The sequence below is a fragment of the Diceros bicornis genome, chromosome 31 (assembly GCF_020826845.1).
Source record: "Diceros bicornis minor isolate mBicDic1 chromosome 31, mDicBic1.mat.cur, whole genome shotgun sequence".
Lineage (NCBI taxonomy): Eukaryota > Metazoa > Chordata > Mammalia > Perissodactyla > Rhinocerotidae > Diceros > Diceros bicornis.
Genome location: NC_080770.1, coordinates 15,654,754 through 15,668,814, shown reverse-complemented (window position 1 = coordinate 15,668,814; position 14,061 = coordinate 15,654,754). Strand labels below are relative to the sequence as shown.

Below are 14,061 nucleotides of genomic sequence, written 5' to 3'. Positions count from 1 at the left end.
CCACACCACGAATAGCAGAGTATAGAGGGAGCAGAGAACTCTGCATGCTTCTATCAAAGACCCTCACCCTCCCTTTCCCACTCCCAACCTCATAGCCTGGTTGTCTCTCTCCACCTGGAGATTTTAGGACTAATCTCTTTGTTTTATTTATAGCTATGTCACTCACCATGAAGCTGAGAATCTCAGATCAGCCCTCAATTCCTATAAAATAATGTCCATATCTCTTTATTTCCCTACTTCTGTCCCCAAACTCACTTCTGCCCAAACTCTTGAAAACTTTCCACTGTGCCCTCTGGAATTTATAGTCAGTCATCTAAAATAACCCAATATACACTTAACCTTTCCTCTGACATTTCCCTTTACCTACTTGGTCTAACTGAAATCTGTCCTGGGACAGTGCTTCCCTTGCAGTTATTTCAAGTGGTGGTCATTTTCTCTCACTTTCCCCTTAAGACTATCGCCAGACTATCTTGACTTTGTTAACAGCATAATACTGTGATTTTTGTTTCCTCTAAACCCTTTCCTTTGGTAACGTTATTTAGCCATGTGAATTTAGTATGATATATATTTGTTGAAAATTAGAAATTGCCAAGAGACTTCAAATTAATATAATCTAATGCTGCCAGTCTTGTCTTCTGAATTCCAGACTTGTATATCCTTGTATGGATGGACAAAGAGAATCTCAAACTTACCATGACTAAGCTGCAATGGTGTCTCTCATTTTTTCCCAAACACCTGCTGCTTCTACACCTTTCCCTTTATCACTGTCCAAAAAAATGGAGTCATCATTGTTCTCTTTCTCTAATGCCCTCTATTCAATATATCAGGAAATCCAGCCAACTCTACTTTTGAAATATATCCAGAATTGGATAATTTCTCACTTCTCTCATTATCACCCTAATCCAAGTCATCATCATCTCTTGCATAGATAAATGAGATTAATGCAAAGGAACATGTAATGGGTGATATCACAGCATTCCAGTTTTCATTCTCATGTGGAAACCCTCATTAAACTCACCTACAGTTTGGATCCCTAGATAGAGCCTGTCACTGTCTTCATACACAATACAATAAAGTAGCATTTAGATATAACAATATCTACATTTATAGAATGCGTTTAAAGTGTCAGGCAATATTGTTATCTCAATTTTAACAGGTAGTGAAACTGAGACCCAGACTCATTAGTTAATACTCAAGATGACTCAGAAAATAAGTGAATTCTTACTTGACATAGCTGGACTGGCCACTATAGAGGTAGAAGAAGAATATTGTGTGAAAAATTGAAGGAAGGTATAGAAGGAATATGAGAGCAGGAGGAATTTGGGACAAAAGCAAATGGAATGAGTTAAGATATAGGATGTTAGATTTCACTGGAATCCCTGTCTTACAACATCCACCCCTCTAATCCATACATAGATCAATCACTTTGTCCTAGTCATAATGTGCAAGAATTTACAATGTCGGTTTGCATTATCAGTCCAGTTTGATGATGAGTTCAAGGGAAAATTGATGGCCGAGTGATATTGAGCAATACCCAAGGTCAGCCAGAGTTTGCATCCAGATGTCCCTAGTCTGTACTCATACTTTTAACTTTTATTCTCTAGATGCCTTTACTCCTGTATATGAATTTCTATAGGATCCCACTGTGTGGTAATTACACATTCTATGTATCTTATTTTCCTATGAGATATTGAAGGCTAGAACATCGTATATTAAACTATCTTTTGCTGGCATATAATACTGAGCTTGATAAAAAGGAGATGATGGCAAAAGCGGTGATTCAAATGCATTAAATTACACTAACCAGATTTTATTACATGGATATTTTGTGTTAGTGTTTGAAAATCTGAATTGGGAGGCTAACACAAACCTGTCAGGAATAATCCTGTGGTTTTGCATGTCACTCCATCTCTGCACTCTGGTTTAATCATTTATGAAGTTAGAAGAATGGGTTATATTACCTCCAAAATACTTTTGGTTAGAACAATTTATAGTCTATCAATTTTTAAAAATAATATTTTGTTGTTATGCCCATGTTAAATTCAGAGAATACTGATATAAGTTATACATTGGACAAAATGATGGCTCTAAGCACAGTTACCATCCAGATCCTCTTGTCTCATTGCTGTAGGGCAGTCACATAATCCACAAATGATTCCAGTGGAGAACAGTACAGAGGCGACTGAATTCATTCTTATGGGGATAACTGGTGACCCAGAACTGCAGATCCCACTCTTTATGATATTCAGTCTCATCTACCTCATCACTCTGGTTGGAAACTTGGAGATGATCATGTTGATCCTGCTGGACTCTTGTCTCCACACTCCTATGTACTTTTTCCTCAGTAATCTCTCTCTGGTGGACTTTGGTTATTCCACAGCTGTCACTCCCAAAGTGATAGCTGGATTAAGGAAACAAGGTCACTTCCTACAATGCATGTTCTACTCAGAAGTTCTTTTTTTGCAGTCTTTCTCACTGTAGAAAATTTTCTCTTCGCCTCAATGGCCTCTGATTACCATGCAGTATTGTGTAAACCACTACATTACACCACCATCATGACAGTAAAGGTGTGTGCATATCTGGTCATAGGTCCCTATGTCCTTGGTTTCCTAGAGGCCTCCATCCACACTGGGGACATAATAAATCTCTCTTCCTGTAGGTCCAATGTGATTGATCACTTTTTCTGTGATGTTCCTCCTCTCCTGACCCTCTCATGCTCAGACAACTACATCAGTGTGATGGTTTTATTGTTTTGGTGGGCATCAATGTCCTCTTTTCTGCCCTGGTCATCTTGATCTCCTACCTGTTTCAATTTATCATCATTCTGAGGATGCGCTCATCTGAAGGGTGCCAGGAGGCCCTTTCTACCTGCGCTTCCCACCTCACTGCCATCTCCATCTTTTATGGGACAGGCATCTTCATATTCTTACAACCCAGTTCTAGCCATTCCATGAACACAGACAAAATCGCATCTGTGTTCTGTGCCATAGTCATTCTCATGCTGAATCTGCTGGTCTACAGCTTGAGGAACAAAGAGGTCACGGCTTCCTTTCAAAAAGATTTTGGGAAGGCTACGTCTTTTGTAGGACTCACACTTTAATGATATAGAACCAACAATAAGACATTCATACAGCTCAGATCCATCTAGAGAAAATATTAACTTGCTAGGCTAACAATTTTATAAATTCTTAAAGTACTTTCTCCCAGTTCTCTATTAAATCTACATAGCAATTGTCTTGACAGATATGAGGTCTCAGGAATAACAGCTTGGAAAGAATAAACATGAACTTAAAATTTTTATTTGAATATTTCTCCTTGGTTACATTTCATTACTTCATTTGTTTATATAGTCATCGACACTCCCATATGCATACTTACAGTCACATGTATATTTAAGTACACGTCCCACACACCTCATTCATGCAAACCCCATGTAACTCACATACCCATGAATGGACAGAAGAATGAGTTCAAGAGATAAATGGAAGTAACCTATTTTTACATAATAATTTAAAACAATGATTTTTGTGTCTGATAATACATCTTTAAATATGAAACTATTAATTTTTTAAATAGAAGTAGTCCCTACATAAGAGATTTTTTAATTTCATTTTTAAAAACTTTTTATATGAAAGTGTTTCATTTTAACATACTTAAAATTGGTTCCAAACATCCTGAGTATTAGTTTTTTACACAGGCTTTCATTTGTTTGTTTTGTTCCTTTTAAATGATAATAAATGTCATTATATAGGCATCTTTATTCAGCTCAATTTCCACCTCTATTGACTCATTATCCAGAATCAAAATCTTCATGTGGCGATTTTAATAAAAGAAGAAGACCAGACTACAAGAAAAGGGAAACAATAATAAAAGCATATTTTAACCCACTGAGATAAAAATAACAACATTTAATATTAAGGTAAGGCTTGACTCTTTCTCTTCAGATGCTCATCCCAGGACACATTTCATATTCCTTCCTTCACATATACAATTAAGTCGCCAACTTATAGGTCAACATTCACCACAAATTAGAGATTAGTTTGACTGTCCTTGTCAGTTTCTAAGAATTATCTTGCCTAGCTTTTAATTTCAGTGTGTTAGCACCTGAAGAATCATTCAGAAGTGTAGTAACAATAATGAAGATGTCTTTAGAAAAGGAAAATCTTACCTTATTTTATTGAGTCTAAAGAGAATTTCTTTGAATTATCAATACTCTGCATATTGGTTTTTCTTTGAATATTCCCTTCCCAGCTAAATGAGTTGGAACACTTATAAAATATACATATATTTTAAACCTTAGACTCATATGTGGGAAAAGTTAAGTATACTTTGTTCCATGTGGTGTCTGGAATCTAGCATTTAGGACTCCTGTGATCTGACATGGAGTGCCAACACATCTTGTTACAGCATGATAGAGATATTTAAATATATAGGACATATCATCCAGAACCAAATGAAAGATCAAAGCAAAAAGTTGTGCCTTCTGATAAGGAAGTTTTTTCCTTTTGTAGAATAGGAACTGGGATCTCCAATCTCTCCAAGTTATTCTCATAAAATGTTAAAACCCGGCGAAGTTCCTGTCCAAGATAGTGATATAGGAGCCTCCTGAACTCACCTCTTCCCATGGACACACCAAATCTACAGCTGTGCGTTAGATAATTTCCTCTGACAGAAATCCAGAGATTAGCCGAGCAAGTCCCTCACATAGGGAGAAGAAGAAAATAGTCACATCATTCACATTGAAATGGGTAGGAAATGTTGAGTCGCACTCTCATCTTTAACCCCCACCCCCAGCATAGTGCCATAAAATCAGGAGAGAACTCCAAAATTCCAGCTTCTCCCTGAGAAGAAGCACATCTAGCACCCCACGTCTAGCACCCCAAATTTTAAGATTCCCATCTGAGGGTCAGGCACCCCAAATGTCTCCCTCTGAAAGCCAATGGAGCTTGCATCCAAAAGACACACAAGACTACAGCAAATAAAGAAACAGTTCTTAACAAACTCATGAGGATTTGCTGTAGCTCTCCCCCAAGGGCTCAGTACAGAGGGAGCAAGCAAAGAATTCCCATCTCCCAGTATGCCTATTTGCATACTTTGAAAACTGTTGCCTCAGGGTCAGTCTTAAAAGATTGACTTTAATTTAATTTAATTTAATTTAATTTAATTTAATTTAAAAGCAGCTGACTTCAATCCTCTCTAGAGACCAGAGAAGCCAGCAGACACCACCGGCTCCCCTCTCTCTAGGCCACTACGAATCACCAATACCGCCCAGAGGGTGCTGGTACATATATCCTGTGTTCCATATTTTGCAGCTACTGCCCAAGGGATATACCCCTATATTGCTTGGCTCTAATAGCCAACGGTGCTTGCATTCTCAGGTCCCACAGGAGTGTAGCAAACAAAGAAACAATTTTTAACCAGCTATCCTCCCAGGGCTCAGTGCACAGGGAACAGATGGAAATGTTCATCTCCCAGTCTTTCCCTGAAAGAGGTCTACTTAAATACTTTAAAGGCTGCTTCCTGAGGGTCAGGTTTCTAATTTAGTATGCATCTAGGGGCTGACTGATTCTCCCCAGAGACTGGGGAAGACAGCAGATACCACCTCTGCCTTCTCATTGGAGATAGCTACAAATTGCCAATATCTCCCTGGAAAGAGCTTGTACACACATTTGGTGCCCCAGTTATTGCAACTGCCACCCAAGGGACAATCCCCTGGATCACATGGTTCTGAGAGCCAGTGGGGCATGCATTCATGAGTCTCAAAGGACTGTAGCAAAAAAAGAAGCAGTTATTAATGGGTGCAGGAGCACCCTCCATCAACAATCACCTGAGTCCAGCAAAAAGGGAGCAGGCAAAAAAGCCCATGTCCCAGTTTCTACCTGGAAGGGCCCTAACTATATCCTTTCCCAGCTACTGCCTGAGGGATTGCCTTCCAATAGGCCTGCATCTAGGTGCTGACTGAGATCCTCCCCTTTGGGACACTGACAGATTTTGGCACACCAGCAACAGAAGGGAACCACTAAGAACAAAGAAGGCACCTTGGACAATCACAAAGGTTTGAGATACAACCAAGAGGTCACACTGGGCTGACTGATGAGGTTCATCTTCTGCTTGAGACCACTCTGTTAATGCTAGAAGAGGTGGTTATTTTATCCTATGTGTAGAAAACAGCATAGACAGTCAAGGAAAATGAAGAAACAGAAGAATATGTTCCAAACAATATTGTAAGATAATAAAAAAGACTTTAATGAAATGGAGATAAGTGATTTACCTGATGAAGAGTTCAAAATAATGGTCATAAAGATACTCACCAAGGTCAGAAGAACCATGCATGAACAAAGTGAGAATTTCCAAAAAGAGATAGAAAATATAAGGAAGTATCAAAGAGAAATCATAGAGCTGAAGAATACAATAACTGAACTGAAAAATTCAACAGAGAGGTTCATCTGCAGACTAGATCATGCAGAAGAAAGTATCAGTGAACTCAAAGACAGAAGAGTGGAATTCATCCAATCAGAGGAGCAAAAAAAGAATGAAGATATCAGGGAGTATGAGAAACCATCAATTGGAACAATATACGCATTACAAAGGTCCCAGAAGGAGAAGAGAGACAAGTGCAGAAAGCTTATTCAGTGAAATAATCACTGAAAAATTCTCTAACCTGGAGAAAGAAACAGACATCCAGATTAGGAAGCTCAGAGAGTTCCAATTAAGATGAATCTAAAGAGCCCCACATTGAGACACATTATAATTAAATTTTCGAAATTTAAAGACAAGGAGAGAATCCTAAAAGTAGGAAGAGAAAAACAATTTGTTATATACAAGATAACTCCCATAAGACTGTAAGCAGATTTTTCAGCAGAAACTTTGTAGGCCAGAGGTGAGTGGCATGGTAAATCCAAAGTGATGAAAGAAAAAAACTGCCAGCCAAGACACTGTACCTGGCAAAGGTGTCCTTCAGAATTGGAGGAGAGATAAAGAGTTTTCTAGACAAGCAAAAGCTGAAGGAGTTCATCACCCCTAGATCAGCCTACAATAACATTAGAGTCTTCTTCAAGCTGAAACTCTGGATTTTTATTCCCCCCCAAACACATCAGTTATCAGTGAAGTTATTTTAACCTGTTAAAATAGACAGTTATAAGATGTTTTCTATAAGCCCCATGGTAACCACAATGCAAAAGCTATACTAGATACACAAATGATGAAGAGAAAGGAATCTAAGCTTACCATTACAGAAAATCATCAAATCCCTGAGAAAGACAAAAAGGGAAGAAAGGACTCAATGTTACTTTTTGTGATGATAATATTTATTTATTTTATGACTGCTTTCTGTTTTGTTATTTTTATTGATGTTTTTAGGTGTATTTTAATTATTTTTTTTATTCTAATGAGATATAATTGACTTATCATTTACGTTTAAGGTGTATATGTTAATTTGATGTATTTATGTATTGTAATATGATTAGCACTGTAGCGTTAGCTAGCACTTTTCTTGAGTCATATAATTATCATTTTATCATTACTTTTTTTGTGGTGAGAATATTTAAGACCTAGTCTCATCAACTTTGAAGTATATCATACAGTTTTGTGGACTATAATCACTATGCTGTGCATTAGATCGCCAGACTTTATTCATCTTCTACTTGCAGGTTGGTCCTGCAACTATCTTTGGGGACTCTTCAAATATAGAGTTTCTTGAAAAATCCCATTTAATAAAGATGTCTTTTTTTATTTTGTTTTGGAAAAATCCTATCAGGTATCTCTCTATGTATTGTTTCTACCATATTATCTTTCCTCTTCCTTTCTTAGTCTTGAAAGAAGGTACAAACAACCTTTTCACCATGTCCCTCATGTTTTTCATGCTCTTTTCTTTAATTTCCATCTGTGTTTTGCTCCATTTTTTAGCCTGGACATTTTCTACTGAGCTCTTTACTAGTTTACTCTTATACTGTGTCTAATATGCTTTTAGGCTAAATATTGAATTCTTATATTTAGTAAGAAAATAAGGAGTTTACCTTAATCCATTTCTCTTTTCTCTAGTACTTTTGGCTTCTCAATTAATGAGTGCCTTGATTGTTCTTCAATGCCTTTACATAACTTTTAAAAAAAAAAATATTTAGTTTCTATAGTTGTGCTTACTGGCAGAATTAGGCCGTTCCCATCTACATGGTTATAAGCCCTGATAGTCCTTTTTACTAAATTATGTGCCAGATTTCTTAGCCATAAGCTGACTCATAAAAGAGCTAAGATCATCATATATACATCCTATAACTCAATCTACTTCTCTTTTTAATAATAATTTTCACAAGTCTATTTACTGTGTAGCTTCTCTTATTAATTGCTCTAAGTTAGATTATAAATAGATTCATGAGGGCAGTTATTCAATGTATCTTTTCAGTGACTTTTGAAATGAATTGATTTGAAAATTTCCTTGTATCTGAAAGAGGAAGGAGAGATGGGACACTTTTTTAAATTAACTCACTGGATGACAAGCTATTCCAGATTATTGTTTTCTTTATTTAGCAAATTTAATGTTTCTGAAGTGAACTCAATTTTCTCATAATACTAGACATTCTATCTCTGTATTATCTGCCTATCTGTCTCTCTTTCTCTCTCTATCTTCTCCCAACTGCATCTCATCTCATTTAATCCTCCCCACTCTACTATATATTATCACACTGTGATGTAGGTAGTACTATTATCCCTTCTGTATTACAGGTGTTTTACAAAGGTCATAGATAGAAATCCTTGGAGAGTCTGATATTTAAAACCAGATGTATTTTTGTGCACAATCCAGTCTCACAACCATCACACTATGTAGATGCTGGTGACAACATAGACCTAAAGGAAAAAGTGTTCTGATTCATTTACAGTAGTAAGAACAGCAAGTATTCCTGCCACGACAAGACAAAAAGACATTAGCTATGTGGGATGGTGATGACTAAGACATGAACAGGCTGCATACATTGGTCTAGGAGTATACCCCTCAGTCATATCTCAATAGAATAGAGGTTAATTATTCACAACCTCTAGGTAAATCATAGGAACTACTCACACAATCATGGGTTTTTGAACTCACAGGCTGTAAGTAATTCATTTGGATATGATGGATATTCCTCCAGAAATGTCAAGGCTTGGGGCCAGCTCGGTGATTTACCGGTTAAGTTCACGCACTCCGCTTCAGCAGTCCCGGGTTTATAGGGTCGGACTGACGCACTGCTTGTGAAGCCATGCTGTGGCAGAGCCCCATATAAAGTAGAGGAAGATGGGCACGGATGATAGTCCGGGGCCAATCTTCCTCAGCAAAAAGAAGAGGATTGGTAATGGATGTTAGCTCAGGGCTAATCTTCCTCACAAAAAAAGAAAAGAAAAGAAAGAAATGGCACTGGCTTTTCTCACAATGATACAGGTTTCCAACAAATAGTTTCCAATTTGAAGCTAATTTTGAATCCCAGTGGTCATTTCTTCTGGCAGGACAATAGCTGAGCTATCCTTGTGACCTGTCTATTCTGGTCATGTGATCCAGACTAACAACCCCAGTATTGAGGACAGGTGTATTTGTTTGGTTTTATTCTGGAAAGACGCTGAAATGGAAACCGCCAAGGAAGAGGCCCTGCTATCTGTGCTGCAGACAAATTGGTTTCTTTTAGATTCTGCCAATTGTTTTGAAATTTGGAGCTGTTAGTATATACTTTCATTTTCCTTGGAATGATCTTTCTCACACTGGTTCTTTGTCATTTATAGGACTGGCTAAAATGAAAACTCTGTGATTTTCCTTCCGGCCTAAGGCTCACCTAACATCAGACACTGGGCACAACCTGAAGCTTGCTTCTTTTTTTACTATAATTGTACAACAGTACAGTTTTGTTTTCCCAAATGCACTATACATGTAAAATTTATACATGAAAAGTTATGAGTCAATTGTGATAATTTAAATGATATTTTGAGCATAAAAGTATTCAATAATTCAATCAATAAAGTGATTGATAGCTCCCTCAAAAAATTTCCTAAGAATGAGAAAACATTCTGTCCAGCCAATATAAAGCAGATTTCTTCTTTTAGCTCTCATTTTTCTAGGTATAATTACATGCTTATTCTACACATAATTATATATATATGGCATTTTTTTCTACATATAATTACATGCTTCTTAGGGTGTTTCCTTGTTCAGTGTTCATCTTCTCCATCAGACTTAAGCACTATAAGTGCAGGAAGAATGTTTACTTTGCATGAATCTGTATTCTGATGGCTCATCATTATGGCTGAAACACATTTGAGATCAATAAACAGTTAAATGAATCGATATTTCTTCTTAAACACTGAATCTGGACATCAGATTCTCCCCATTCCCAGGGTTTTGTTCTTTTCTGTTATTGTTTTTGTTTTTTGATTGTTGTAGGCTATCTCTGTGCTGAGGATCAGCCTGATGTGTAAAGTTAAGGTCGTCTCAGGTCTTTTCTGAACTTTTCCTTGTATAGTCACTTTCTAATCTTCCCATTTTATGCAGTTGTTTTTGAATGTCCTAAAGCTTAATGTCTGGCTCCCAAAAGGGGAAAAATCAAAAAAAAGAAGGGGAAAATAAAACAGGCACTAGTCCTTTAAATTTCCTGGATGTCACTTCAGCTAAAGGGCGAGGGTCTTAAAACAATAGGGGGAGGTGCAACAACAATGACTGCCTACCTCTTTCTTTGCACCTCTGTGATCAGAAGCAGCAGTCAGAGCATAAATTCTCAATATTTGGAGAAGAGAGTCCCTTTGCCCACCCTGGCTCTTGCAAGCCATCGGCAAGCTGCTCCAGGAAAACATGCACAGCTGCTTGCCACGTGGCTGGTGTGGGAAATGGGTACCTGCTACTATGCTAAGAGCTGAAAATGACCAAAATTTACCACAATGTATCACCTAAGTCTTCCCCTGGATGTAGCGAATTCCTGGTGCTTCCTCTTCAAGTATCCTCCCAGACTCCTGTCCTAACTCCTTCCTATAAGGATATATGGGATTTTATTTAGAGTACACACAGATAATTCAGGATAACCTCCCGCTCATGAAATTCTTAATCACATCTGAATAGTTCTTTTTTGCAATATAAATTAGTATTCACAGATTCCAGAGATTAGGCCATGGATCTTTTGGCAGCTATTTTTAGCCTGCCACAAGATTATATAGAAACATTCTATGCTACTTTTGAAAATCTTCTGTTAGTTGTAAAATTAAAGAATCACTTAAAATAAAAAATAGACAGGCCGTCCCCGTGGCTTAGCGGTTAAGTGTGTGCGCTCCGCTACTGGCGACCCGGGTTCGGATCCCGGGCATGCACCGACGCACCGCTTCTCTGGCCATGCTGAGGCCGCGTCCCACATACAGCAACTAGAAGGATGTGCAACTATGATGTACAACTATCTACTGGGGCTTTGGGGAAAAAAAAAGGAGGAGGATTGGCAATAGATGTTAGCTCAGAGCTGGTCTTCCTCAGCAAAAAAAGAGGAGATTAGCATGGATGTTAGCTCGGGACTGATCTTCCTCACACACACAAAAAATAAAATAAAATAAAATAAAAAATAGAAACTGTTCCAAGAGTAGAAACATTACCATAAATACCAAAATGAATATTTATGTTAAACTATAATGACTCACAATTACCACTATAAGAATCTTTGCACATTCAAGCACAATCTTACAAATATTGAGATGTAGAAGTCTCTTATTTTATACAGATAACCAGTTAGACATGGGTGTACATTCTTGTGGATAGGTTTTGTACAATATCAAACTCCTAAGGATAAAATATTAAAAGCATAAAGATTGTGCATTATACTAGTATATTGAATGTATATCGTCTTTATTACTGAGAGATACTGTCATGTTTATATTTATATGGACATTTAGAATAATTTCAGTTAATTTTAGTTTGTGTGTATGCAGTAATTTTTGAATTGGAAAATGTTTTTATTTTCCCTCCATTTTTCTTGTACTCTGGCTCTTGTATTCTTTTGAAAATTGTGATGTGAACATGTTGATTGTATAAAATAACTCATTCAAGACATAGCAATTAATTTATTTAAGTGTTATATTTATGTATCTCTAGATAAAATGAGTCAACAAAAAGCAAATAGTTTCATTTAAAAGTTATCACTTTGTTTTCAAATTAGGACCCTTAGAATACTTATTCAGCAAAATAAATAAATAATAATAACCACAAATTGATGTTGTAATACTCCAATTAATTACTTAAATTATTTAAATAAAAAACTAGCCCCTTTCCATTATATGTGGCAAATTTCCCACTCCCATATATGAGCTTCCGCATGAGCACATGCATGCACTTCTTCTCATGGGCTTGTTTGTGCCCACGGTTTACACGTATGTTTATAGTGGCATGTGGTAGAGGAAATGCATGTAGAAGGAGTGAATGAGTCAAATATCCATAACAAAGTTTTTGACAAACAGGGCACAGATATCTCATGATTCACATTAGCCATTCTCATTCAGGTATTCCATTTCTGGACATATTTCCTTTTATCTAGACAACAAACTTTTGAAGAGGGAAGGGTACCACTTCAACACCTTAACTTCACTGGGGGCCTAAAATATGTCTCAGCACATGGAGAAGATCTGAAAGAAATGAAATGCGGTGACTGTGAGTCCTATAACATTAAAATCACAAACATACAGACAGTTTTGTCTCCAAAAGAACCTTCTTGAATGCATTCTTGACCTCCTTGTTCCTCAGGCTGTAGACCACAGGGTTGAGCATGGGTATGATCATAGTATAGAACACGGATGCTGTTTTGTCAGTGTCCATGGAATGACCGGAGCTGGGCTGTAAGTACATGACAATAAGAGTCCCATAGAAGATGGAGACTGCAGTGAGGTGGGAGGCACAGGTGAATAAAGTCTTCTGGTATCCTGCAGATGAGTGCATCTTTAGGATGGTGATAAATATGAATAGGTAGGATATCAAGATAACTAGGAGAGCAAAGAAAACATTGAAGCTGGCTACATAAAGAAGAATCAGCTCACTCACATGCCTACCAGAGCAAGATAGAGCCAAGACTGCTGGAACATCACAGAAAAAGTGATGGACCACATTGGACATACAGAAAGAGAGACGGAATGTGTTCCCCACATGGATGGAGGCATTCAGGAAACCACAGACACAGCAGCCTAGGATCAGACGTGCACACACACTTGCCGTCATGGTGGTGGTGTAATGTAGGGGTTTGCACACTGCTGCGTAGCGATCATAGGCCATTGATGCCAAGAAAAAATTTTCTATAGTGGCAAAAGCTGCAAAAAAGAACATCTGAGCAGCACATGCATTGTAAGATATGACCCTGTCTACTGTAATAAACCCCGCCACGACCGTGGGAGTGACAGCTGAAGAGTAACACAAGTCTACCAGAGACAGGTTACAGAGAAAATAATACATAGGAGTGTGTAGATGAGAGTCCATGAGAATCAAGAGAATCATTCCCAGATTTCCAACCACATTGGCGAGATAAATGAGAGTGAACATTATAAAGAGGGGGATCTGAAATTCTGAAATATCAGTTAGTCCTAGGAGGATGAACTGTGTCACTTTCGTCCTGTTGTCCATCAATATTTGGGAATCAGATGCCCTGTAGCAAAGTAAAATAAAGGACAAGAGTATTAAGTGGTATAGAGATTACAGTAAAATTGAAATATTTATATACCATGTGCAATATTTCATTACGGCAATAATATCTATTTCAAGATTCACCGTATCTAAAAAGTGAGCTTAACCACAAAATTTAGTACATTAATTATCTGCAGAGTTAAAACTGTTGAATTAGAAGGATCTTTGCAGATCATCTTCTCAGTTTTTAATTTTTTTAATTTTGTAAATGGAGATTTGGAAAATTGAATGACTTCTCTGAAATGACATGTCTGGGATGCTATATTCAGTTTTTCCTGTCCTAGTAAAAGCTTACACCACTGCGTTGCTCATATGCCAGGACTGCTCTAGACACTTTACGTGTATATGTATTAATACCTCTCAGCAATCTTAGGAGGTTTGTTAGTTGTTACTTTCATTTAAGTTGT

At 37.4% G+C, this 14,061-nt stretch overlaps 1 protein-coding gene and 1 pseudogene across 1 annotated transcript; one reads left to right on the top strand and one right to left on the bottom strand.

Annotated features, from left to right (window-relative positions):
• Positions 1–2,151: 2,151 nt before the first annotated feature.
• LOC131395333 (olfactory receptor 5B12-like) lies at positions 2,152–3,100 on the top strand (annotated as a pseudogene).
• A 9,555-nt stretch (positions 3,101–12,655) lies between these two features.
• LOC131395584 (olfactory receptor 5B3-like) lies at positions 12,656–13,594 on the bottom strand. The gene has a single exon (XM_058527442.1). It carries the CDS (start codon positions 13,592–13,594, stop codon positions 12,656–12,658), a length of 939 nt encoding a protein of 312 aa, XP_058383425.1.
• Positions 13,595–14,061: the final 467 nt, after the last annotated feature.